The 25,402-nt window shown below is 49.0% G+C and overlaps 1 protein-coding gene and 1 pseudogene across 1 annotated transcript; both read left to right on the forward strand.

Annotated features, from left to right (window-relative positions):
• Positions 1-11,468: 11,468 nt before the first annotated feature.
• LOC125341803 lies at positions 11,469-11,833 on the forward strand (annotated as a pseudogene).
• A 10,036-nt stretch (positions 11,834-21,869) lies between these two features.
• Positions 21,870-23,764, forward strand: Csf2 (colony stimulating factor 2). Its single transcript, XM_048334236.1, has 4 exons — positions 21,870-22,028; positions 22,118-22,156; positions 22,857-22,982; positions 23,657-23,764. Exons 1-4 carry the CDS (start codon positions 21,870-21,872, stop codon positions 23,762-23,764), a joined length of 432 nt encoding a protein of 143 aa, XP_048190193.1.
• Positions 23,765-25,402: the final 1,638 nt, after the last annotated feature.

Raw genomic sequence — 25,402 nt, forward strand, 5'->3', positions numbered from 1 at the left:
CTGTGGGGTGCTCTGTGAGGGCAGGTGTATTTTGTTGGAGCAGGGAAGCTCAATCTTCCCCCACTGAGGGAAACCCTTTGCCACCAAACTGTGGGACAGTAGAAGGTTCTAAGGCCTTCTGTCTTGACTATCTTCTCTTTAGTTCAATGAGGCACAGGGTTGGGGGTTTGCTTGTCTCTTCCATATCAATATCAATCTTCAGGGAGTAGTTTAGTAGCTTTTAGGTGATACCTAACATGGAAGAAGGCTTCATGGGGGGGCCTATTAGAGTTGCTTTATGTGGGACATCATAGAAGGGTTTTAGAATACAGAAGAATGAGGGTACATTTCATGTTATCTGATGTGGGCTCCCAAGAATTGGAAATATGGCTTCCAGAGTTAGAAGAAGAATGAGAGATAAAGTCCACAATGTGAGGGAGTTTTTGGCAAGCTAGGATTCCAATATGAAAAGAATGACTTGTTCCTGGGACTAGAAGGAGCCTTATCTAAATCTTCAGAGTGGAGCTCCATGGGAAGAAGACTGGGTGGTACTTCTCCTAGGGCCTGGACCAGGCCTGGAGAGGACCGGACGTATGTCCGGGATAGGAGGGACAGCAGCAGAGGTGTGGTATACAGAAAGTGTGCTTGGATGGTTGTGAAAGGCAGGAGCTGGGACAGGCTGTGGTGGAAATACAGGCCAAGCCAAGATTTGGGGCGGGGGGGGGGGGGCAGAGGAAGAGGATTGCCCACGAGGAACCCGGGAAGAGGAGCAGCCAGGAAGCTTTTTCCTGAGTTTTTTTTTTTTTTTTAATTGTTGTTCCGGTGGGCTCAAGCTATGGAATGGAACTGCTGAGATAGCCAGGGATCCCTTCATTGCCTTCTGTAGTGGCAAAACCAGATGATGTGGTCAGGGTCACCAGCGGAAGCACAACTGAGGTCACAGGCAGACAAAATCTGCCATGTGATGCTATGGAATGGAGAGCTTGTCACGGTGACTGAAGCGCAAGTCTCCACCAGTGGTGGGAACCCTAGAATATTCCACGAAGTCTGGGGGGGCTGGGTGACGGGAAGGAACAAGCATGGACCTCTGGCTGGATTGGGCCCCAAGGGCCAGGATTCTGAACTGTGTTCTCCTCTGTGTGAACCCAGCTAGGCTCAATGCCTATCTTATCAGATGAGACTCAGAGGCTTCCCTAGGCGGGCCTGACGCAAACACTGGGAGTAGAATCACTGTCTTCAGGGACCTCAGGCCTCTCTTGTGGGTTGGGGAGGTCTGTGGTGTTCTGGGAAGGGAAGTGGGTTCCTGTGATTTCACCCCAAAATCACCTCCTGTGGCGTGAAGGCATACCTCAAAGGAGACTTCTAGGGAAGGTTGAGGTTCTGCCTTGTTCCGTGTGGAAGTGGAGGGTACCCAGTGGGCCACAGAAGAGGCACCTGGGCAGCCCCCTCATATCATATTTGTATTCTAGACAATAACTCTTCATTCCTCCTGTTCCTTGAAGAGCAGCAGGTTTATGCCACATTCAGGGTTTCCCAGGTGGATGTACCACTCCCAGCCTTCCTCAGTTGACTCTCTCCTGCCTCCATGCCCACCTCTAGCTCCTACTGACGCCTCAGCACCATCTAGTCCCCTGGCCCATCAGAAGTCCTCTCATTCTCCTCGCCAGAGAAGCCCCTCAAGGTCACCCCCAGGCTAACGCCAGCCTCCCCCCCATGTGCATCTCCCCAAACTCTCAAGAGTTGACCTTGCCTGCATTTCATAGGGGATGCAGAGCCACTGACACCCCCTCCCACACTCATGCTGTCTCCCCAACTCTAGGTGATGGAGCTCTTCAAGTGGCCATGTCCTGAGGTCTCTTCCCAGAGGAGGGACATGTGATGTCTGGTGCTGGGATCTCCCTGCCCAATCCATCATCCATCAGGTATCGCCTTGCCTATGCTGGCCAGGCCAGCCATCCATCCATCTTGTGCACCCCTGGCTGGTCTCAAGCAAACACACTCAAGCAACTTGCCTGGAAAGGTTCTTTTCTGACACTAGGACTCCTCTAGCTGCCTGAACATCCCCTTCTTTACAGAATAAAACTTGGAAGATTCTTCTGCCCTCTTTCTTTGTTTTATATTTATTTGTTTATTAATTGAACACAAATTTTTTGACAAGGTGTTGTGCAAAAAGGGTACAGTTACATAGTAGGGCAGTGTGTACATTTCTTGTGATATCTTACGTCCTGTTTTTCTATCTCTTCTCTAGGTCAGGTAGACATATATACAATATACAATGTATCAAGAACATATACAGTAGCCACGTGGCCACGCCCAAGAAAGTTCGCCTAGGGCTTTAAATGTAATGTCGATATTAGACCATATGTCGACAGTAGTCTTATGTGAACGTACATACCTAGCTCTTGAGCTACTGTATTCCCCTGAGAGGTCAATTTTTGACCTTTATATGTTGAGTAGTTGTTTGGTTTTAGTTACATACTATTGGGTCGCTACCCCAATCCTGTGGGGAATACTATTTGACAAGCAGTTTTTGGTTTCACAGACTTGGTCTCTACTGTCTCTCCTTCTCCCTTTGTTAACAGTCATATATCAGGGAGATCATGCCCCTTTGTTTGCTGTGTTCTAGGCTTGTCTCGCTCAACATTATTTGTTCGAGTTCTGACCATTTCCCTGCGAATAACAATATTTCACCATTCCTAATCGCTATGTAGTATTCCATTGTGTATAAGTACCATATTTTTTGGATCCATTCGTCTGTGGAGGGGCATCTGGGTTGTTTCCATATTTTGGCTATTGTGAATTGTTTCTGCCCTCTTTCTAACCCTCACTGACTCCCCAGCCCATTATCACTGGCTTCTGTCCCTCCTATACATCTTATCCTTATCCTACTGGCTCCTCTTGCCATGATGTATATGCTCCTCATACCCCTAGATCCCATGTCATGCTGTTGAGGGTATGCTCAGCCCTCTGGGTAAGAGGGCTATACTCACACTCAGTCCTGCCTGTGTCACTGTGTAGCTCTACAAACCCAGCTCCGAAAACCAAGCTTTGGTTTTGTGTCCAATGGGGATAGTAATGGTGCTGTCCCGAAGGCCCATTGTGAGGTTATAAGCCAGTTAACTCGAGTAAGGAATTTCACTCACACATAGCATTTCATAAGCGCTGCTCAACAGGCACTGGCTGTTGTCTCCGTCCATTTCTCTCCATTCCCCACCAGAGTCCACCTAGCCCTACTGTACCATACCTTCCCCTGGCTGGAAACCCCATGAGTTCCTCTAGCATGAAACCTCAGCTTCTTTCTCCTTTGATACATTCTATTTATTTAAAAATTATTATTATAACAAGTACTTAGAGACTGCTTTTGCTTGAAAGCACTGATTTCTTGGGTACATAGGTTAACTGGAGTAAGCATGAAAAGCTCAGCCCTCCCTGCCTCCATTTTACATCTATCTCTGCTCCGAACAGTCACTTTGGAATCACCTTGGGATCCAGGAAGAATGGTACTGATGGACAAACGTCTTTTAACAGAGGTTAAAGCAAAGCCCCAAGGAAACAAGGCCTTTCTTATCATGAGCAGGGACCACGTGAGAAATCCTGAGATGAAGATCAACTCAGTTAAATTGGTTTCTTGAGACAGGTTCTCACTAAGTTGCCCAGGCTGGTCTTAAATTCCTAGGCTCAACATCTCAGCCCCTGAGATTATAGGGTTGAACCAGCATGTCCAGGCTTGTAATTATTTTTACAAGAGACGCAACATCTCTCATAGTACTGCTCAGGATTTTTCGTTCCAACAGCTCAACATAAAATCAGGAATTTTAATGAGAAAAAAGAGCATGCAGGGGCTGGGAATGTGACTTAGTGGTAGAGTGCTTGCCTTGCATACATGAGGCCCTGGGTTCCATTCCCCAGCACCACATACATAGAAAAAGCCAGAAGTGACGCTGTGGCTCAAGCGGTAGAGTGGTAGCCTTGAGCGAAGGAGAAGGAGAAGGAGAAGGAGAAGGAGAAGGAGAAGGAGAAGGAGAAGGAGAAGGAGAAGGAGAAGGAGAAGGAGAAGGAGAAGGAGAAGGAGAAGGAGAAGGAGAAGGAGAAGGAGAAGGAGAAGGAGAAGGAGAAGGAGAAGAAGAAGAAGAAGAAGAAGAAGAAGAAGAAGAAGAAGAAGAAGAAGAAGAAGAAGAAGAAGAAGAAGAAGAAGAAGAAGACGACAGTGCTCAGGCCCTGAGTTCCAGCCCCAGGACTGGCAAAACAAAACAAAACAAAACAAAAAACAGAATGGTAAGTCTTGTCACATGAGGCTGGCTCCTGTCTCTAAATCTAGCTACATCAGAAGGCTGGGGTCTGAGGATCATGGTTTGAAGCCGCCCAGGCAGAAAAGACCCCATGAGACTCTTATCTCCAATTAACCAAAAACTGGAAGTGGCTGGAAGTGGGAGAGTGAGTGTTAGTCTTTTTTTTTGGCCAGGCCAGGGCCTGGGTGTTGCCCCTGAGCTTCTTTTGCTCAAGGCTAGCACTCTATCACTTGAGCCACAGCACCACTTTTGGTTTTTTTCTGAGTAGTTTTTTGGAGATAAGAGTCTCATGGACTTTCCTGCCCAGGCTGGCTTTGATGTAGATGCTCCCCACATCCCTAGATGCCTCGTCCTCAGATCTCAACCTACTGAATAACTAGGATTACAGGGATGAGCCACCACAGCACAGCTCACTGAGTTTTTAAATTCCCCCAAAAAACCGAATTACATTAACAGGAAAATAAGGATCCCCAAAACTTTTACATAGAAAATAACACCAAATCATAATAGATTTTTGCACATCACTTCCCCCCCCCCAAAAAAAAATTATTCAGGGCCAGACCTAGGACTTGAACTCAGGACCCATATGCTGTCTCTGAGCTTTTTTGCTTAAGGCTAACATTCTAACACTTGAGCCACAGCTCCATTTCCAACTTCCTGGTGTTTAATGGGAGTTAAGAGTCTCATGGACTTTCCTGCCTAGGCTGGCTTTGAACCGTGATCCTCAGATCTCAGCCTCCTGAACAGCTACAAGTAGAGCTGCCCAGCCACCAGTGCCCAGCCACAGGAGTTTTTGAGTTAGAAAGTCTGCACTGCGATTCAGAGGGTCCCACTTTGAAGGATCCCACAAGTGGATACTGGAAGAGGAGAAGGGTGTTCACTCTACATCTCCCTCAAGACCGAGTTCTTAAGGAAGGGACCCTGCCTGCTTTATTCCTGGTGCCTGCACATACCACGTGCCTAATGGAAGTCTTTTGCGATTGGTTGTGCTTCCTTGGAGCACCCAGTGTGGTCCTAAAACTCCTACATGTTCTCCTGTGGATTCCCTTTGGTTCTGGAAGATGCTCGTTCCAGGGTATCTCCTAGTGCAGGGCTTGGCTCCTAGCTGAGCTGGGAGGGTACTGATAATGAATGTTATTCCCATAGCATTGCCTGTCACAGACTCTTACTCCACACCTGCCTCCCCTACAAACACATCCTCATCTCTGATTTCACTACCTCTGCTCCTTCTACGAAACCTGAAGCACTCGAATTCCTCTGCTGCAGCCTAACTTGCTGATCTCCCAACACTGATCACACCTGAGCCCAAATGCTGGCCTCTTCGCCCTGCTGGCTTTCCCCATCAGCTCAAAGAACTTTTCTTCCATGCTCATCACACCCACCCTCTACTGAAACCCCAGGCCTCTGGCCTCTAGAGCCAGGGAGACCATTTCTTCCTTCAGGGGCTGTCCCCTGGGTCCACACCCTCTTGATTTTCCCACTTCCTCTTTGGCTGTGGCTTCTCAGGTCCTTCGTAGATTCCCCTAGAGTCTGCCTGCATTGATCTCCATCTCTGAAGACTCTGTTCCCTGGGTCCACACTAGTTGCCTGCATGCTACAGAACAGACAGGGATTCAGATCCCAGCAATGCGGCCTTCTCCTTTCCATCCCAGGGCCAGTGAGGTCCAGTGTCCCAGTGCCCTGAGGTCCAGCCTTCAATCACAGCATTGCCCTCTTCTCTTCCTTTGTGCATTCACCCCTCCCCCCTGCTAATTCCACCTCCTTAAACTTTCCAGGCCAGGCACCTCCTGCAGCAATCGCTAACACTGCCTCAGTGGCCATCTCTGTCCTCAGGTACCTGAGCTCAACTCTCTGTGCAACCAGAGGGACAGCCCAGGTCCTTCAGCAAGGTCTCCAGCAGGCACAAAGCCCCCTACAAAGCAGGAAAGATTGTACTTCTTCTATCAGGCCAATGAACAAATGGGATTCTGGGGGCTGAAGTCTATCTGCCATCTGCCAGGAACAAGGGTTAAAGAGAAGCTGCCCAGAGGGCAGCCCAAGGGGCAAACCACTGAGGCTAAATACCCGTAATCTAGCATCAGAAGGGGTGTCGGGACATGGACTCCCTCAGGGTGACCCCACATGTGGATGGCTGACTGTGAGGCAGGGTTCCAGACAAATCTTTGTCTGTTCCGGTATGCTTCCACTTGGTCATTCACCAGGGCAGGCAGTACCAGGCATGGGAGGCAGTGAGGGTTAGGTCCGTCCAGGAGATGGCAGGGAAAGGTCTCATGAAGCAAGCTGTCTAGGCCAGCTCAGACCCCAAGCTATCTCACCTGTCAGAAGGTCCACTCGCCTGTTTCTACTCCATCCATCCATCCATTTATTTATTTATTTATTTATTTATTTAGCCAGTGCTGGCGCTTGAACTCAGGGCCTGAGCACTGTCCCTGGCTTCTTTTTGCTCAAGGCTAGCACTCTGCCACTTGAGCCACAGCACCACTTCTGGCTTTTTCTATATCTCTCTCTGGTGCTGCGGAATCGAACCCAGGGCTTCATGTATACCAGGCAAGCACTCTACCACTAGGTCATATTCCCAGTCCCTCCACTCCATCCATTTCTATCTTCCTCTGTTACAGGATCTGGGAGAAGGTACCCAATTGGGACTCGAACCCACATCCTTCCAGAGTCTACCACGCAGACAGTCTCAAACAAAGATGAGTTTATAGGGGAAGTGAAAAGCGAGCTGACCCACCAGGGACACAGCACATACTCGGGAGCTGAAACTGCGACCCCGGGTTTATGAAGGCAAATACCACATGGTCAAACCTGGCCACACGCAGGTGGTCAATGAGGTTACAGTACTTACAGAGAAATTGCATATTCATGTCAGGTCACATGCAGGTGGCCAACAGAGTTACAGTTCGCCTCCTAGTTACTGTTTGAACCAACCTATCATTTTAGTTAGAATTGGGACGTGCATTTGGTAGGTCCCCACACAATTGCAGGTGGATACCCTTACTCATGGCGGGGGGTGAGGGGGTGGGTAGGGCTGCTCCTTCCTGGAAGGGCACAGGTTTACTCTTGTTAACTCTGAACACTCCACAACGCAGGTGGTCAAGCAGTTGACACAATCTTATCACAGCGAGGGGGACCTTCCCTGGGTTCCGAGCAGACGAGGTACACATCTCCCAACCCTGAAGCTCAGGGGCAGGGGACATCTTAGTGAAGGTGGAGTCAGATTCTGCTCCCTTTAACACCTCAAGATACCCCTTTCCCCCTTTTTGCTGACCTTGAGTACTAGAAAGTGATGAATAAGTCTGTGGTTTTCTATGGAGGTTCCATATCAGATAAAGATCCTTCCGATGCGTGCCCTCTCTTGGCTCCTCCCCTTTCTGCCACCATCTCCCCCTCTTCTTCCCCCTTCTGTCTTGGGTTTGGGACTCATATAAGGCAGAGGCTGTGATGGACTTTTTCAGAACCAGAAGGACAAGGACAAGGCAGAATGCATCCTACTTGCCCCAACTCGAGCAGCCTTCCGATTCTGCTCTTGCTTCTGTTCCTGTTCCACTCTGGGCTCCAAGCTCCCACTACGCCTCAACCTTCCAACTCAGAAACATTCAATTGCAGCTCATTGGTCACTGAACTTGAATCCCTGCTAGACATCAATATATCTTCAGAAGTAAGTAGCAGGGATGAGACTGGTGTGGGGTGGGTTACTCCTAGCATACAGCTTTCACAACTCTTCCTTTTTTTGGTGTCCTTACAGATTGATGCTGAAACCCAGTTACATCTGTGGGTAAGAATTGAGCTCCCTATTTGGGCACACCTGGGTCCCAATCAACCTGCCACTTGGTGACCTCAGTCTTGTTATTCCACCTCCATTTTGTTTTTCTTCTGTAAAAAGTGTCTGTGTCTGTGGGTAATGCTATGAGAATCAAATAATGCAAAGTGCCTAGTGTTCCCATGTCTGTACATGGCCCCAGCCATGGCTATAAATAATGAAAGCTGGTTTTCAGATTGAACAGTCCCTAAGACTGTTTGGTGGGGTATTCCCTAAGCTGGCAGACTAGAATTTTCCCTGCTGTCTTCCTTTCTCTTAAAAAAAATGGAGTGGTTTCGTTCTCATTTGCACTTATTTTTTGTAGTTCTAGTCAGTTGCCATAGCTCTGTCTCCCCTTCGTCTGCTGGACATATCTGGTGTCAAATAGGAAGTTGAGGTGTTTCCCGAGTTTACTGGCCATCTGCCTTCTCTTTGCTGGAGATGCTTGTAGTTCACGTGAGGTACCCTTCTCCATGCTGAAGTACTTGCGATTTTCCTCCTGGTTTTTGGAAACTGCTAGTTCAGTTGAGGCACTAACCTTGACACCTTGCTTCGTAGCCCGAAGTACTTCTCTTGGCGAACTCTGGCTTTTTCAGAGATTCTTTTGGGAGATGTATTTTCCTCAAGTACAGAAAGACCAACCTAGGTCCTTTATGCAGCTCATATACATGGAGTCAGGGGCTAGGCTTTGTACTTAGGGAGAAATAGGTCTTGACTAGGGTGTATACTCATTTCTAGGTCTGTGCCCTGTGGTGCAGTTCAAGGACTTACCTGGGGTGAAGAGGGAATGGAGACCAGTTTATCCAAAGATGCCCTTAGCAGCAGGCTCAGAACATTCTGGGGATTAGCAGCCTGGCCATTGGAACAACACACTCCAATTCCCCAGTTCTTATGTGATTTTTGTCCTTTTAGAATACACCTCTGCTAAGGCCCAACCTGTGTGCATTGCTGAAAGCTGCAAAAACACTGAACAATAACACTACGATGGAGAAGATCAAGAAAGATCTTGAGGTGTGTGAGGCTGTAGAGGGTTTGGGGAATTCCTGTCCTGGCCCTCCCTGTACTCTACAGAGGAAAACAACAGGGCTTGCTCCTTTCTGGGAGACTTTGACTGTTTTGCATTGATCTCTTCCCACAGAATCTTCAAAAGTGCCTGCCAGAAGAAGCCACCCCCATTTCCATGGTAAGAGGGAGTTCCCTTAGATGCCCCTGCAGCTGCTCCCTCAGCCATGACCCCACCAGTCACCCTCAACAACCAACATTCTTCTAATAGCATCTTCCTGGCTCTTCACAGGCAGACGCCATTCCCATCACTGATGCTGACTTCAATGATTTCGGGAAGAAAGCGCAACTCTTTGTGAGATTCCTTTCTGAAAACAGGGGGCCAACTCTGAGCTTTAGAATCCCCCGTGAGACATCCACCTGCGCCTGGGCTTTCCAGCGTGAGTTGGTGGAACGTTGAAAACACAGCATCAGAAGTTTCTGGATGTCTCTCACACAGTTCAGGACTGGAAGGGCATTCATTGTCTCCTGCGATGTCAGATGAATCATTAATTTACCATTAATTTATTTCTGAAATGTACAGCTTCCTTTTGGTCTTCTATAATTATGTTCTTATTTTTACTCCAGCAAGGCTATTTATTTATCTATTTATTTATTATCTTCTGCAATGAGAAGTATATTTATTTTAGCAGAGGATCCACATCTTGTTTCTTTGGAAAAATGAGAGGCATGTTCATTTGTCCTGCATGTTTTAAACATGTTTCTAGATATGTATGAAAATAAACCAGATTCTGAACAAAATGCTTTGTTGTGTCTCGATTTGCTGACCATTCTAGATGGCTTTCACCGCTGACCATTCTAGATGGCTTGTGTGCTGTCAGTATGCTGGTCTGCAGTGTGGATGTGTCCAGGTGAGCTAGTCCCACAAGTCCCCCCAGCCACCCATGCCCAGAGCAATCACAAGTGGCCACGGACAGAGCTCTTATCATGACCTAGGCATTATTCTAAGCATTTTATCTCTATAGTCTTTAACTTATTCCTCATCCCAGATGAGAGTGTGTTATTTCTGTTTTATGAGTATAGCAAGGTTCAGCATGGCTAAGCAACATGCTTGAAAAATCAGTTTTCAACCTAGATTCAGGCTAGGTCCCTGAGCATTTGAACCATGTGGAATGCTTCTTCTAGTGGTCACTTTAGAAGCTGCAATAGTGCCCAAACAATCATAAGCAAATAAGCTCTCTGGATAACAGGCCATCCAGACCCAGACACCTCATCTTTGCCTGGGCCCCTTACTCTCTTGCCTGATAATTTGGCAGATAGGCCTAGTAGGCCACCTGGGTGCAAAGAACAGTAGAACACAAATCATAGCAAACTATGGCCTACTGGGGAGCCAGATTGCACTTTAGAAAATTCAACTCTTACTATATTGGTCTGATACTTAATCCCTCAATCCTTAGCTTACTCTGAGCCCTGTCCACAGGGCTATATCCTTAGGACCTATCTCTGTCTGTTGACTCTAGTCTCCACATGGCTTTCCGCTTCATTAATGCTCCAGCCAACATAAGTGTTGTGTGTAGCTTATTGGATGAACTACACTAAACCCTTCACTCACCTTCAGCTCAGAAAGGCAAACTTCCTCCTAGATCCACATGATGAGGTCTTAATTTAGACACCTGCCTCTGGTTTGTCCACACTGACCCACTACAGTTTGCTTCTCTGAAAGAGTGAAAACACAGATCCACCAGGAGAAGCAAATATAGACTGGCCTGGATGGCTGGGACTGGATATCACTAAGCATGGCTCAGTTGCTGCCTGACCCTTAGACCATGTGTCCCTTCCTGTATGGCACCAATGCACCCTACCTGGAGCACCTCCTAGAGTCTGGGGGATGGTGGACAAGTGGGCAGAGTGAGTCTTCCTCTATCACTGTGCTATGGTGCAAGCAGTACTATCCTCCCTGACTCCCCATGAGTCCCACAAAGGATTGGGGTGCTGATATGATACAAGACCCTGGGGACCTATCCTTTTTTCCCCCCTCTTTGGTATCTTGATCCATTTCTCCCTGAGGTTTATAGGTAAGGAACCACCTGGTTGGCTTGAATGGAATAGGAGGTAAGAGATTTATTGGTACGTTCCCAAAAAAGAATTCTCTTTCCTCCTTGTCCTCTCTCTCCTCATCCTGGCCCATTGTAGATGGGGAAGAGAAGGGGGCAGGCTATCCCTAGGGAATGGTAAACATTGTTAAACATGACCCAGGCCCCAGTCACTGAGGCCAAGGAGGATTCAGCTGCCTCCCCCTTGAGCTCCCTCACTTCCCAATGCTCTGTTCCCTTGCCCGCCTTCTCCCGAAGCAGTCTTCACAGGCTGTTCCCACCGAGGAAAAGGAATCATATCCTATGTCCACTATCCAGAACCTCCACTCTTTCCACCCCTTCACTGATACAACTAAAGGTGATGACCTGTTTCCTGCTGGCACTGAGGATTATATAACCCTACAAGAATCCAACAGGGAAACAGCAGGGAGACCCTTACTACTGTCCAAGGGATGGCTGATGATTATGATAAAAAGAAACTAGTGAAGGCATTTAAGAAGAAATGTGCCTGCAATGGTACTGTAATGGAGCATGCAGAATATGGAGACGTAATTCAGCTGCAGGGTGGCCAGCTCAAGAACATATGCCAGTTCCTGGTAGAGATTGGATTGGCTAAGGACAAGCAGCTGAAGAAGGTTCATGGGTTCATGTGGCACACTGAAGCTTAAGTGAGGATTTCCTTACAGTGAGTAGATTTTCCCTTCTGTCCCTTGTCACAAGTTTAAAAACCTCACAGCTTGTATAGTGTAAACCATTTGGTGTCTGTTTTTAACTTGAAATCGTGTAACTCCTTCATGCAATAGACTGAAAAGAGCCATGAAAGAAACACTAACAACAACAAAAACATGACCCAGGGAGGAATTGAAGATGAGATGCACTGCAGTTTCTATAAGTACCACTAAGTGGCGCTGCGTCCCTGGTCTGGGTTGCACCAATTCTGAAGGGTGCCAGGCCTGAGAAACGTTGAGAGGCGCTGAACTCTATACAGGGTTTTCCAAGTTTCCTGCTGCATCCAACCCCCCACCCCACCCACTCTGTCCCTCCCTGAACCTCCCTGCACCTCGTGGCTGGTACTATTTTCATCCTGGCTGAGGTAGCATTTATGTCCCACCCCACATTCCCATGATGAGTCACGCTTGTCACTCTTCCTGGAGAGAGGGTCAGCTTCTCCTCTGCAGTCTTGCTGTCTTAAGCCCTGTCCTGTTGGCTGCTCCACATCTGATCCTCGTGGGTCCCAAAAGCCAGTAGTGATCTGGGACCAGTGCATAGTGACTCACAGAACCAATTGTTAAATTAATAAAAAAAAAAAAAAAAAGGTCAATCAGTTATCGGTAGCTTGCCATTAGTCCTGGTGGAAGTAATTACACCACAGAAATCAGTAAACACTTCAAAGACTCTTAAGTCCCCGGGAGTCTGTTCATCTACCTGATATAAGATATGGGCAGATAATCAAGTAGCATACTGTTTTGCTGTTCCCTGACACTCCCCTTCTTAAAGGGCCCTATATTGAAAACTCATGGTCCTTGGTCTTAGAACCACACTCATCTTATTGCAGCCGGAATGGTACTATTTTCTCCAAAGCCTGTGGTTCAGTCAACACCCCTTGGCTGAGCACCTGTGTGAAGGGCCCTCTACTGGACACTGGGGGTATAGCAGCAAACAGACTGGTGGGGGGCAGAGTCTGGGAGGGTGCTTTATTATTTGTTTATTGCAGTACTTGGAACTGAACCCAGGGCTTTAAGCATGCTGGACAAGTGCTTTACCACTTGAACCATGCCTCCAGCCCTAGGTGACTGTCTTACATAGGGTGGTCTGGAAAGGTTTCTCAAGGAAGTGTCATGTAGGCTGAGACCTGAGTAAGAAAATGCCAGACATGTAACAATCAGAAGCATTAGGTCTCTGGACAGAGGGAATTGTCCCCTGTCTTTAGATATTCTGGTGGCTTATTATCCTCTGGGGTTGTTTACTCTGCAGTCTAGAGTCGGCCTGGGGTCAGGGATGACCTGGCCAGGACTACTCAGCCTTTACCCTTGACCTCAAACTTCAGACCCTGCTGAGGGCACAAACACAGCTCTGAACTGGAGCCCAAAACCACTTAGTGCTCAGTTCTTGGTCAGGTTGAGGAAATTTCTACATGCTGTAGACTAAGGCTGAGAGTTTATGTCCCCTCAGAGTCCTATGTTGAAACCTAATCAATGCAATGATATTTGAAAGTGGGCCTTTGGGGAGGTGATTAAGCATGAGAGCAGAGCCCTCTCAAGGTTTTGTTTGTTTGTTTGTTTTTGTTTGTTTTTTCCAGTCCTGGGGCTTGGACTCAGGGCCTGAGCACTGTCTCTGGCTTCTTTTTTGCTCAAGGCTAGCACTCTGCCACTTGAGCCACAGTGCCACTTCTGGCCATTTTTTGTGTATGTTGTGCTGGGGAATCGAACCCAGGGCTTCATGTATAGGAGGCAAGCACTCTTGCCACTAGGCCATATTCCCAGCCCCAGAGCCCTCTCAAATAAGGTTTAATGTCCCTAAAAAAGTGACCCAATCCAGTGGTTCCTGCCTGTAATCCTAGCTCCTCAGGGGGCTGATGTCTAAAGGGTCCATGGTTCAAAGGCCGCCTGGGAAGAAGCCAGCCTGTCTCTTCTTACAACCCTGTGCCCCGTCCTTTGTACCAGGTCTATAAGGTCTATTAATCTAGTTGGCACCAGGGGGCAGCAATGGTCCATCAGGAATCCTCGGATGTCTGCTCAAGGCCAGCATGCCCACCTTCCCACATCTAAGTAGATTATACCAGTTCACTAGAATGTTCTTTTTTCTTATTTATGTATTTCTTTTTGTACTGATCTTGGGGCTTCAGATTTTTTTTTTTGCTCGAGGCTAGCAATCTACCACTTGAGCCACAGCCCCACTTCAGCATTTTTGGCAGTTTACTGGAGGTAGTCTCAGACTTTCCCACAGAGGCTGACATTCATTGAACCGCAATCCTCGGATCTCGGCCTCCTGGGTAATTAGGATTATGGACATCTGGCTTCTTTTTTGACTTAACAATATAGTTTTTCATTGTGATTGCAAGTTAGTAGAGTATTTATCTTCCCAGTGAAAGTTTTGGAAATGTACAAAATAGAGCACGGAGAACATTGCCAGAGTGGCAAATATCTGGGGAGGTAGAACCAGAGAGTCTGTGCCAAATTCACCACATGTTGGCCTTGAACCCCCATTTGAAGCAGTGGAGCAAACCCTGAGAACTTCTATGCCTCCCCATGCTCAGTCTGGGGTTGGGAATACACTGGTCAGGCCCTCTGGGGCCTTTTTCTGTGTCCAGTTGGCTGGCACAATGCAGAGGATAGTCTAAATGGATGGTAGGTGGATATGGATCTTATCAGAGGTGCTTCCCACCAGGGGACAGGGCGCTTGAGAGAGTACCTGGAGTCTATCAGGGAGGGGAGGGGTGAGAAAGGAAGAAAAGCGTGGGCCAATTGCACTGGGACTCAAAGAAATGGAAGCCTGAACAGAGACACAGGATTGTGTAAGTGGTTGAACAACCTAGTATGGTTAGGTGCCGGTGACCAAATTAGTGGAAGGGCCCTTGGTTACTGCCTTTGACCCCAGAGCCCATCCACCTGGGTCTCAGACCCCTTTTGGGTCCCAGATGGCCCCTCTTCCCCCTATTCTTCCTTCTTTTACTCCGGGCCAGCCAAGACAGCATGATCTCTGTGTAGATGGAAAGCCTGAATGACAACATCCTGGGGAGTGATGGGAAAGGTTAGGACTGGATTGTGATGGAGGCTGGGTTTCATCATCATTTTATCTTTTTGGCAGTATTGGGGATTGAACTCAGGGCCTTGTACTTGCAAAGCAGGTACTTTTCCATTTGAACTGCATTTCCATCCCTTTTTGTCTTGGTTATTCATTTGAGGTCAGGACTTGTTTCATTCCAGAGGTGGCCTGGGCTTTGATCCTCCTATTTATGCTTCCCCATATCACTTGGGATGACTGGGATCATGGGTCAAGCTACAGTATGTACCACTAAACTCAGCTATTATGCTTCCCCATGCTGGGTAAGAGACATGCAGCCACTGAGATGCAATCTCACTAGCTTTAGTGTCCAGGCTGGCCTTGAACCACAATCACCCATCTCTGCCTTTTAAGTAGCTGGGATTACAGGCTTGAACCACTGTGCCTGGCCAAGCATTGTGTTTTATACCAACAGCAGGAGTCAAGGCAGAGGAAGCGGAATGCTGACACAGAGCTTGGGCCAGCAGAGTAGAACCCCTGGGCCCAGGAGGATGACAGGACACGTGGTAGAAGAGAGAGGGGTAGGGGTGGTGTGGGATAGGGTATAGAATACAGGGTAAATGGAGGGTCAATTTTCACTTTGAAAACCTTGAGTCAGGCTCATGGAGGAGAGATCAGGTGAAACTACTGGTCTGAGAAGGGATTCAATGAATCCCAGTAATGGCCTGAGGAAATCCAGGATTGCCCTCAAGAGCCTCTGAATCTTTAAGTAACAGCACTTCTGCCAATATCCATGGAGGCACAGGAATCCTTCAGTCTGACCCAGGGTCCTCTTGGGCTCTCTCCCTTCCCAGACTTGACACCTCATGGCCTCCTAGCTCTGACCTTGAATGTGCATCAGTACATGAGTACAGTAGCTCCATCTTCCATTCACCTACCACTATGTTTACTGCTAAAACGGCTATGCGCCCCTCTATCCCCTCATCCTATCCATCCCACACACAGCAGAGCTTAGTCCAGAGCAGTGGCCCTCCGTATCCCCGCCTGTGTCCCCCATCCCCATGCCTCAAGGAGTTAGAAATGGCACTCGTACACGGCTGCCCTCCGCCTCCACTGCTAGTTATAGATTCCCAGCCCCGGAGACTCCAGGCTCAATTTCCAGCCTAGGTCACACTGTGACACTCTCCTCCTTCCCCTTTTCTGGCTCTCCCATTCTCCAGCAGCCACAGAATGCCTGTCAGAGGCCTCCTTACCCCCCACCCCCTCAGCCCTGGCTCTTGGGACTTCAGCAGACACTCCACTGGGCCCTGATGAGTGGGCACAGGCTGTGCTGGAGAGCAGCCAGGGGCAGCGGGCAGCACAGACCTCTAGCTGTGGAGACCGTGTGCCTCTCAAGAAGCCAGTTGGGGGTCGGGGGGAGTTGAGCAGGAGGGGAGGCCAAGGAGGGTGGGCAGGTACTAGAGGCAAGGGCCTGGTAACAGGAGAGGTCCTCTTTCCTTCCTCATTCTGTGGGCATGTGCTGTGGCATATTCTATGTCCTGTCCATGGCCATGGTCCAGGTGTGTAATAAAAATATCAGGTAGTATTCAGCAGGATTGTGTGCCCTGCACCAGAGAAGGTGGGTGATAACCTCGAAGGCTGGGCAATGGGTGTCTGCTAAATGGAACACTGCCTGTTCTCCCCCGAGTGTGGCTTATTCTTAAGAGTGTGGCCCTGGTTCCCTGGCAGCCTGGGGCCACCTCCTGTCAATCACAACAGGGATCCAGACCAGGAAGGAGAGTCCTTTTCCCTAGTCCAGTTAGCTCTTTCCTAGGAAAAATGTGGCTCAGCCACTTTACACCCAGGTGGCCCAGCAGCCTTTGCTTCCTGGGACTGTGGGGGGTGGGTGGGGAGTGGAGGGGAGGGGTTTCTGCATGGAGGATGATCCCCATGAGGGAAGACTAAATCTACCATTCCCCTAGCCCAGGGCAAAGATGCTCTGGAGACTGTGTGGACCCTCATAATGACTCTCCTTTCTTTGACAAACAAGGAGGTCCAGGCTACAGGGGAGGCTCCACCATCAGCCAAAACAGAAAACAGACCTCCAGGAGGCCCAGCCAGCTCTGGGCCATAGTCATGAAGCACCTTTCTATGCCAATCTCTGGGCAACTCCCCAGCACCCTCAGAAGTCCCCTCCCCTTGTGGAGGTGAGCCAGCTGGGGCTCAGAGTAGGAAATAGCCCAGCAGAGCCCAATGACAGAGGTCCGAGAGCCTCCAGCTCTGGGATCCTCACCTCCTTAGGAGCTCAACCTCCTACAAGGTGACACAAGGAACTTGGCACAAACAACTGCTTACTAGGATGTGGCCTGAGGGTGTGTGTTTTCAGGAGGAAGTAGCTTCGAGCTGATAGCCCTAGGGCTGAAATGAGAAGTTCCCAAGGACTCCAGGCATCCCAGAGGCCCAGAGAGACCCTCCTAATTCAAAGTTACCTTTACCATCACTCCTGCTCCTCCTCTGGCCTGAGTACAGTAAGAAGCTGTCAGCTCTGTGAGGGTACTGTGGGGTCCTTCAGGTGAACCTGGGAAGGAACAAGGGGGCTCTGTCCATAGTCAGCTCTGTTCCTGTCTAAATGGGGTCTCAGTTAAGTCTACAGTGAAATCTGTTTGGGGAGAACCAAACAGCCAGGGGGAAGCACAGTCCAGAACCACTCATCTTGGGAAAACAAAAATCCCTATTTGTCACCTTAACTATGGCCCATCAACACCAGAGCCCAAAAGGGTCTCTGGCTCCCCTGACACCTTGGCCAAAACGCAGCCCCTAGCACAGGGGCAGGAAGGGGAGCGCTCTCAACTCCTGGAAGTTATAATGGCTTTTGGTCTCTTTTTCTTTCTCCTTTTAGGGTTTTTTTTTTAATGTAACTCCCAAAATTCTTCAAAAGGAGCAGATAAAGGCAGTGGCCCTTCTGGGTACCTGCTGATCCTCTCAGCTGGGAATAAGGCTTAGGGCAGGTTCAGAGAGGGGAGCACATTTCCTGTCCTGGAAGTAGTAGTGCTTGGGGTAACTAAGAGAATGTGAAGAACAGGGCTAGTGCTCCCATGGGGTACATGCCCACAGGACTTACCTGCCTACGTGGCATGGATATAATCGCTAGATCCTAGGGGAAACATCAAGGAGTCCCAAGAGGAGGTAACAAATCAGGCGAGATGCCTTATTGTCCTAGCTTGCCCTTAAAACTGATGTCCAGCTCATTACCCACAATCTGATCACCTCACGTGGTATCTCTGGTACTGGGTTCCCTCTTTGCAGTGATTTCCCAGTGTCTTGGGTCCTGCCTTTGGACTCCCAGCCATAACTGACCGCATCTTCTCAGAGGTTTCCCCTGGTCTTTGGAGGTGAGCACTTTACCACTAGGCCATATTCCTCCCAGCCCTCCCCTGGTCTTTCAAACTTGCCATATTCAGTTCACTCTGGCTGACACTCATATCTTGAGTCTCTTGCACTACAGCTAATGTTCACCCAGCTTCCCAAGCCAGGCTGTGAAAACCAAACTGCTTGCTTACCTCCTGCCCTATATCCACACCCCAACCAGCACCCTCAAAGCCTTCCTGTAACTTGCCTTCCTCTCATTTCATGACCACGTCCTTGTGGCTGTTGATTCTTCGTGCACATCTTGGTTGGCATCAATTAATGCGGAACCTATGAGTCTGAGTCCTCATTCCATGGAGTACAGATAGAAGCTCTCTGAGGGCCAGGGGCCTGTGAACTTGCCAAACTGTGGAGCCTACAGATGCTTGGCTAAATGGATGTAGTCCACCCATGATTAGTGATTAACCATCCTCAGATCCTTCCAGAGTGGTCAGGATCACTAAAGCCAGAGGCCTAAAGGACATCCAGGGAGAAGATCAGGGAGGCCTGGTCTTTTGGGAATAGATCCTTGGAGTTTAAGTTGGCCTGGAGCGGCTCCAGATATCCACTGGGGCCAGGAGTGATAAGAATGCATTCTCAAGGAAAGAGAAGCCCCTGAAAATGGTGTACTCTACTGGGATCCCTCAAGGTGATGCAAGATCTGATGAACCCTGACTGTAGGTGAAGAATGGTCTCTCTACTTCACCTTTCCAGAAAGTTGCTCCCTGGGGCTGGGATGAGATAAGGGGTAGCGCTCCTGCCAAGTCTGGGCTTCAAAAACCTCCCAGAGTAGGGGAAGGTATCAGAGCACTGTCTCCTCTCTGAGCTTCCTGGATGGGCAGCCGTTTCCTCTGAGAGGCAGCGGAAATTAACCCATTGTACAGATGAGGCAGCCGAGGCCGGGGTGGGGGGCACTTTCTGGGGTGACCCAATAACCCAAAGTGGTTGAGTAAGTTCAAGATGTCTGAATGGTAGCGTGTGCTGGGGGAAATTCTGTCTTCAGTTCCTAGATGTCTCTGGGATAGTCACAGGCTTCTCTAGTCTTCCTGCCCAAACCTGCTAGAGCCCCGTATGGCTGTCCTGAGTGGGGCAAGCAAGCCAGGTCCACTCCTTTGCTGGTCCAGCATGGTGACTGGTATTTCCTGATTTTCTAATCCCTGAAGTAGCAGAAAAACACCACTCACAGGATAAATTCAAATTCAAGTCTTGACCCCGTTGTCATCCTGCTCTGTGTGAACTGGACCAAAACTGGTCTTCTGGATCTGATCTCCAAGATGTTTAAGTACTTCCCTAAGGGGTGGCAGCTACAAAGAAGGATCAGATCATCTGAGATGCCCGTGTCGACATCCCATAAGACACGAGGGACTTAGGTGCTGGTCTGCTTTCCTATGTAGTAAGGATCACGAAGCAGCCACAACCCTCAGGTCCTCCAGGGCTTGAAGGGAGAGACACTCACAAGAAACTTCTTCCAGAGGATTTTCTCTTGGCTTAGTGGGCCAAGAGGGCAAAGAACGGTCACACCAACTATCTGGTTCCCTCCCTCAGCTTCACCACAGCACCCCTGGAGCCCCTAAGTCAGCATGGCCAGCCTGATGCTACTGATTGCCATTTCTTTCCATGTATGCAATCTAGGAATGCCTGTCTGTCATGGCACTGGGCTTGATGTCATCTTTCCAAGAGAAAGATATGTATCTGCCCCTATAAACTGTATGGACAAGCACTTGAGTTCTGTCCTATGTGCACAGACTTTGACACCTGCGGGCCAGGTTGCTGGATCAGCTCCTCTGGCACTGCTCTTCTCCCTCCTTGTCACATTCCAGGGCTCGTGGTCACTGGCCTATCACATGCTTGCCTTCAGCCCTTAAACATGGAAATTCTGGCCCTCAGCCTTTCTTCCTTAATAATTCTTGTTGCCTCAGCCATGGGTTCTACCTGCTCTCTGATGGCATGCCCAGGTGAACCCAGAAGAATGTCCAAGGTTATGTCTGACCTCACCAGTCTAGGCTGAATCAGCCTCTGGGGCTCTGAATCATGACACCCATCATGAAGAGCTTTTCTCACATCTAATGGGCATCTCCAGAGGCCTGGCACCTCTATCAAATGAGATGACAGGAACTGGGGCTCACATGGATGCATCTTTACGTGAAGCATCTTCTTCTTTAAAGCCTACCTGAGTGAGGAAAGGGGTGACAGTGCCCAAAAAGAAATGGGCTCATCACCTGACTTGTGTAACTGTAATCCCTCTGTACATCGCCTTTATAATAACAATTAAAAATAAATAAAACCCATCTGTGCAGACAGATGCAAGCAACTACACCAGCACCCATGCATACAGAAATGGACATATGTAGAACTATAGTCCTGTGGCCTTGAAACTCCTGGCATGGGGCAGCTTGAGCCGGATACCTTGCGCAAACCTCAACTCTTGCTGTCTTCTCCAAAACCCATTGTGAAAATCAAACACTTGTCAGCCCCTCAAGAGCCTGTTTTTTCCAGAAGCAGTTTCTGCTTCCACTGGAGCTAGAAGTGAGCTAGGACTGGGGCTGTATAGGAAATTAAGCCTAGAATACCTTGCTAGAGAAACCATGGACCCCTGTATCTGTTATGGGACAGCTACAATGCTGCAGCTAGCACCTGGGCTCCTGTGCCTGCTGGGGGTACAGGTGGTAGTGGTGGTGGTGGTGTTCTTGACTCAAAGGAGCTGACAGCACGACTGAAGACACTGAGACTTAAGTAGTTCAGGGAAGAGTCACTCAGAAAGGTGGTGCCAGAGCCAGGATTCAAACTTGGGATCCTGAACTGCCCCCATGAAAGTCCCAACCCAGCTTTAGGGTTGAACATGGCCCTATAAGCCAGAACTGCTTAAAATGCTGGCTGAGATCTCACCATGGGAATATGCTGCAGTCTGTCTGGCTGCAGTCTGTGCATATGGGGTCATTCCCTTTAGTCACAGGGGTGGGGACCTTGGTTGGGCTGGCTCTGGATCCTTGGTGGGAGCCCGTGTGAGCATCATAGGACTAGGCCATTTGGCTGGACTCTAAGCAGAAGATGACACAGGCAGATGAGAATTTTCCTCACACTCTAGTCTCACAATCATTAAAAGAGAAAGAGGCCAGTGAGGCCGGAATGGGCCTCCACAGTGGGCACAATCTACCCAAAGGTGATCTGTGACAACAGACAGGATAGGGGAGGCTGGGTGTAGGAGTCTGGGTGTCTCCTAAATCCTGCCCTGGCCACTCCAGGCCCGGAAGTCCAAGTTGTACCCAAGGCTGCTCAAAAAGGAGGGAGCAGCCTAGGGCCGGGTCCAGACTGCCCCAGCAGGACTGGAGAGTACTCAAGGAAAGAAAGCAGGTGGGATGCTAGTTCTTGGAAAGAAGGGCCCATTAATGAAAACCCCAAACCTGACCACCTGGGGGGAAAGGCTCACCGTTCCCATATGTAGCTGATAAGGGCCAGGAGATTCCGCAGTTCAGGTAGTTCCCCCGCCTCTCTGGAGTTTTGTGGTCATCATTAATCATTTCCTCTAACTGTGTATATAAGAGCTTCTTTTGCCAGTGAGCCCAGTAGTTAGAGAGAAAGGCTAAAGTCCTTAGGAGGATGTGGCTGCAGAACTTGCTTCTACTGGGCACTGTGGTCTGCAGCATCTCTGCACCCACCCGCCCGCCCAGTCCTGTCACCCGGCCCTGGAAGCATGTAGATGCCATCAAGGAAGCCCTGAGCCTCCTGAACCACAGTCATGACATGCCGGCTGTGATGGTGAGTGAGGGAGAGAATGTGGGCTGTGCCTTGGCCACGAGACTGGCCCTGGCTGTCTCTTTGATAACATGACATTTTCCTTCCTACAGAATGAAACAGAGGTTGTCTCAGAAGAGTTTGACCCTCAGGTAAGACGTTCCTCTTTGAACACCTTGCTACATGCCTCTGCCCTGGACCCTCACAGGGCTGTCTACTTTCTCTCCAATCGTCTGGTTGCCAGGAAGAGGGGGGTGGGATCTGGGTGCTCAAGAGGCCACGGTGGTAGTCACGTGGATTCCTTTATCAGCTCAGCAGCCAAGGGTAGACATAGTGCATTTAAAGGCCAGAAGTCAGCCGGGCACAGGTGGGAAAGCGGGAGTCACTAGAGAAGAGGGGCCTGGGGGCTTGGGGATAGGCATGCTCTCAGGCCAAGCCCTGTAGAGACAGGGTGCTGGCTGTAGAGGGGCCTAGAGGGGTTTTAGGAACAATGCTTGCTCATAAAGGGGGTCTGGGTGACAGCTACCGTGCCTAGTCCCTTCTAGAATAGTAAAGTGGTCTTTTTATATAACCTGGAGCTAGGATCCTCTCCAGGTACCAGGCTAAGGTAATGTGTCTAGGCCAGCTTAGGGCATCCTGAGACAGGCAGAAAGGACAGCTGGATGTTTATGTGGGACCGATTAATGTGTACGACCAAACCTGGCCTGAGTCTAGTCAGGAATCAGCCTGTGTCTCTTTGTGGCCTTACTCCTGGGGTCAGGGAACGGGAGCAGGAGAGAAGGACAGAAGGGTGGCTGATGTCCATGGAGGATGCTTGGTCTCTGCTTAATGGATCATGAATACTTCCTACAGGAGCCAACGTGCCTGCAGACCCGCCTGGAGTTGTACAAGAAGGGCCTGCGCGGCAGCCTCACCAAGCTCGAAGGCCCCTTGACAATGATAGCCAGCCACTACAAGCAACACTGTCCCCCAACCCCGGTGAGTGCCCACAGCCAAGCCCCAAGCCGGAAAGTATGAGTCTGGAAGAGCGGGACATGGTGAGGAGAGATCCCTGTCTGTGGCTGCTCAGGACTGGGAAAGGGTTTTACGTAAAGAAAAGTAAGAACAAGCAGCAGAATGGGGAAGCCTCGAACCTCTTCCCATCCCTAGGAATTAAACACTGCAGAGCTCTGAAACCCACATGTCCTAGCAGCAGGAGCTGCTGCCATCCTTGTTATTCTGGTCATTCTCACCAGTGAGGTCAGAGGTGAGGCAAACCCCAGGAAACTCAGGGCCTGCCTAAAGTTCAGAGGAAGCACCACCTCCTGTCAGGACTTTCCCATGGGGTGCCCTAGATGGCAAAGAAGGAAGAGGGGCCCTTGGAACGGACAAATACCCCTCTCAAATACCCCTTTCTTCCTCCAGGAAGAAAGTGAAGTCCATGGGCTTCTTGGGGCTGGGAGATAGATGGCCTTGGACTGGCTCAGGGCCCTGACCTTAACTACCACTAGAAAAGACACATATCCCCTAGGGAGCAGGTGGATTGAAACAGGGTCACTTGACTCCCCAGAATAGGCTTTCTGTCCCCTGGGTTCTCAAAGGCCACAAAGAAATGTACTGCTGCTTCTCACTTGGACTTAAGTAGGTTTTTTTTCCCCCCACTTTTTCTTAAGGAAACTTCCTGTATGACCCAGTTTATCACCTTCAAACATTTCAAAGAGAACCTGAAGGGCTTTCTGTTTGACATCCCCTTTGACTGCTGGGACTCGGTCCAGAAGTGAGGAAGCCCATCCCAACCTAATAGCTCACCTCACAGACTGCTGCTTTCTCACCCCAAAATGAGCCACAACTCAAGATTTCCGTCTTGGAGGAACCAATGGATGGGCCACAGCCATGCTGGCGGAGAGCGGCGGGGGCCTGCCCTGGACCACACTGACCCTAATATGGACATAATAGTGCAGTGGGATGATGTTTCATAGTAATATGGACCAGTGATATTTATTTATATATTTATACTTTTATTTATTTATTTATTTATTTAACTGTATGGTCTGTATTTATTTAAGATGGCTTACTGTAATTATATAATAAATTATTTAAAGTCTGATTTTATTTGTACAGTTTTCTGGCTTGTCTTCAGAGGGGAAGAAGCAGGGAGGTGGGAAGGGGGACTGACAGTCCCGTGGTGTCCTGTGCTGATGAGGGGCAATGCTAGAGCCTGGGTGCAACGCTCTGAACATCTTGGAGCTCAAGGGCTCCCACCCCAGAAAATGAGTTTCAGGTTCACTTGAAAGCCCAAGCAACCAACGTAAGAAATCTTGCCCCAGAGAGGGCCATCATCCCTCCTGGGCATCCTGGGGCTGCTGGTGTTGACTGGTAGATGTCAGAATAGGCCTTCCCTGGTGTCAAGCAAAAATCCGTTCCACTCAGGGCTTCAACAACGCTCAAGGTATGTCAGCAAACAGACAGCTGTTCAGAGAAAAAGAAACCAAACCACAGGGGTCAGGGCTCAGCATATTTACATAACTTTCCCCCAGATAGGTGATCTTAATCTTTTAGAGTCGGAATATGAGTTCAGAGTATGCTGGAACATGGCTGTAGGGGAGCAGTTTTCTGGAATGGTTTTTATTTATAGATGAAGTTTTAATCTTATACATGCTTTCTCCCCAAATCTATCGCCTTTGGGCTGAGAAAGGTAGTATTCCTTCCTCCTTGCTTGACAGCCAAGCTGAAAGCTAGCTATATTCTGCACCTCTTTCCCTGTGTCCCTTCTGGGGACTACAAGGAAATGTGTCCCCATTGCTTTCTCCCTACAGGTAGGGCTGGGGCAGCTGGCTTGCTGCAGCTGCAGGCTCTGCTGGCACTCAGAAGTTGTACACTCAACAGCTGTGTATTTACCGTGCAGAGAACACCACTGCTCCAGTCTGCAACTGCATACAGTTCCAATCCTAGCCAGAGACCTGACCCACTCAGGCCAGGAAGGTTACATCTCCATATATGATCACAAATAGTCTCACAGTAAGCCAAAGTTTCAGCACACACAAGGACCCATAGTGTAATGTGGTCACTGAAACTGTGTGAAAAGCACATTTGCCCAGTGGTAACATCCTCTCTGTCTTCCTTGGAAGCAACAGACTGATAAGAGTTTTGCATTTCTTTAGACTCTTACAGGTGCCTCTTCCCAAAGAAATCCTGTCAAGCCTACATTTAATTGACTGACAACCCTACTGAGTAGTATGTACTCCTGGGTCTTTTGCTCTGGGAATCAGAAAGCTATTCTGCACAGACTTTCCAGGAAAAAAAAAATCATACAGCACTTTATGATGAAGTGCCTGTGGCACTTCATGCTTCTAATCAAATTCTCTTGCTTGAAGGATGACTTCAGCAGACCTCCAAAACACCAGTGAGGTAAAGAACAC

The sequence above is a fragment of the Perognathus longimembris genome, chromosome 25 (assembly GCF_023159225.1).
Source record: "Perognathus longimembris pacificus isolate PPM17 chromosome 25, ASM2315922v1, whole genome shotgun sequence".
NCBI classification, from domain to species: Eukaryota; Metazoa; Chordata; class Mammalia; order Rodentia; family Heteromyidae; genus Perognathus; species Perognathus longimembris.

Excerpts from the sequence above, each read along its gene's own strand:
- Csf2 (XM_048334236.1), top strand. The coding sequence starts at position 21,870 with ATGTGGCTGCAGAACTTGCTTCTACTGGGCACTGTGGTCTGCAGCATC. Across the intron at positions 22,029-22,117 it reads ATGACATGCCGGCTGTGATG|AATGAAACAGAGGTTGTCTC; the intron begins GTGAGTGAGGGA and ends TCCTTCCTACAG. Across the intron at positions 22,157-22,856 it reads CAGAAGAGTTTGACCCTCAG|GAGCCAACGTGCCTGCAGAC; the intron begins GTAAGACGTTCC and ends TACTTCCTACAG.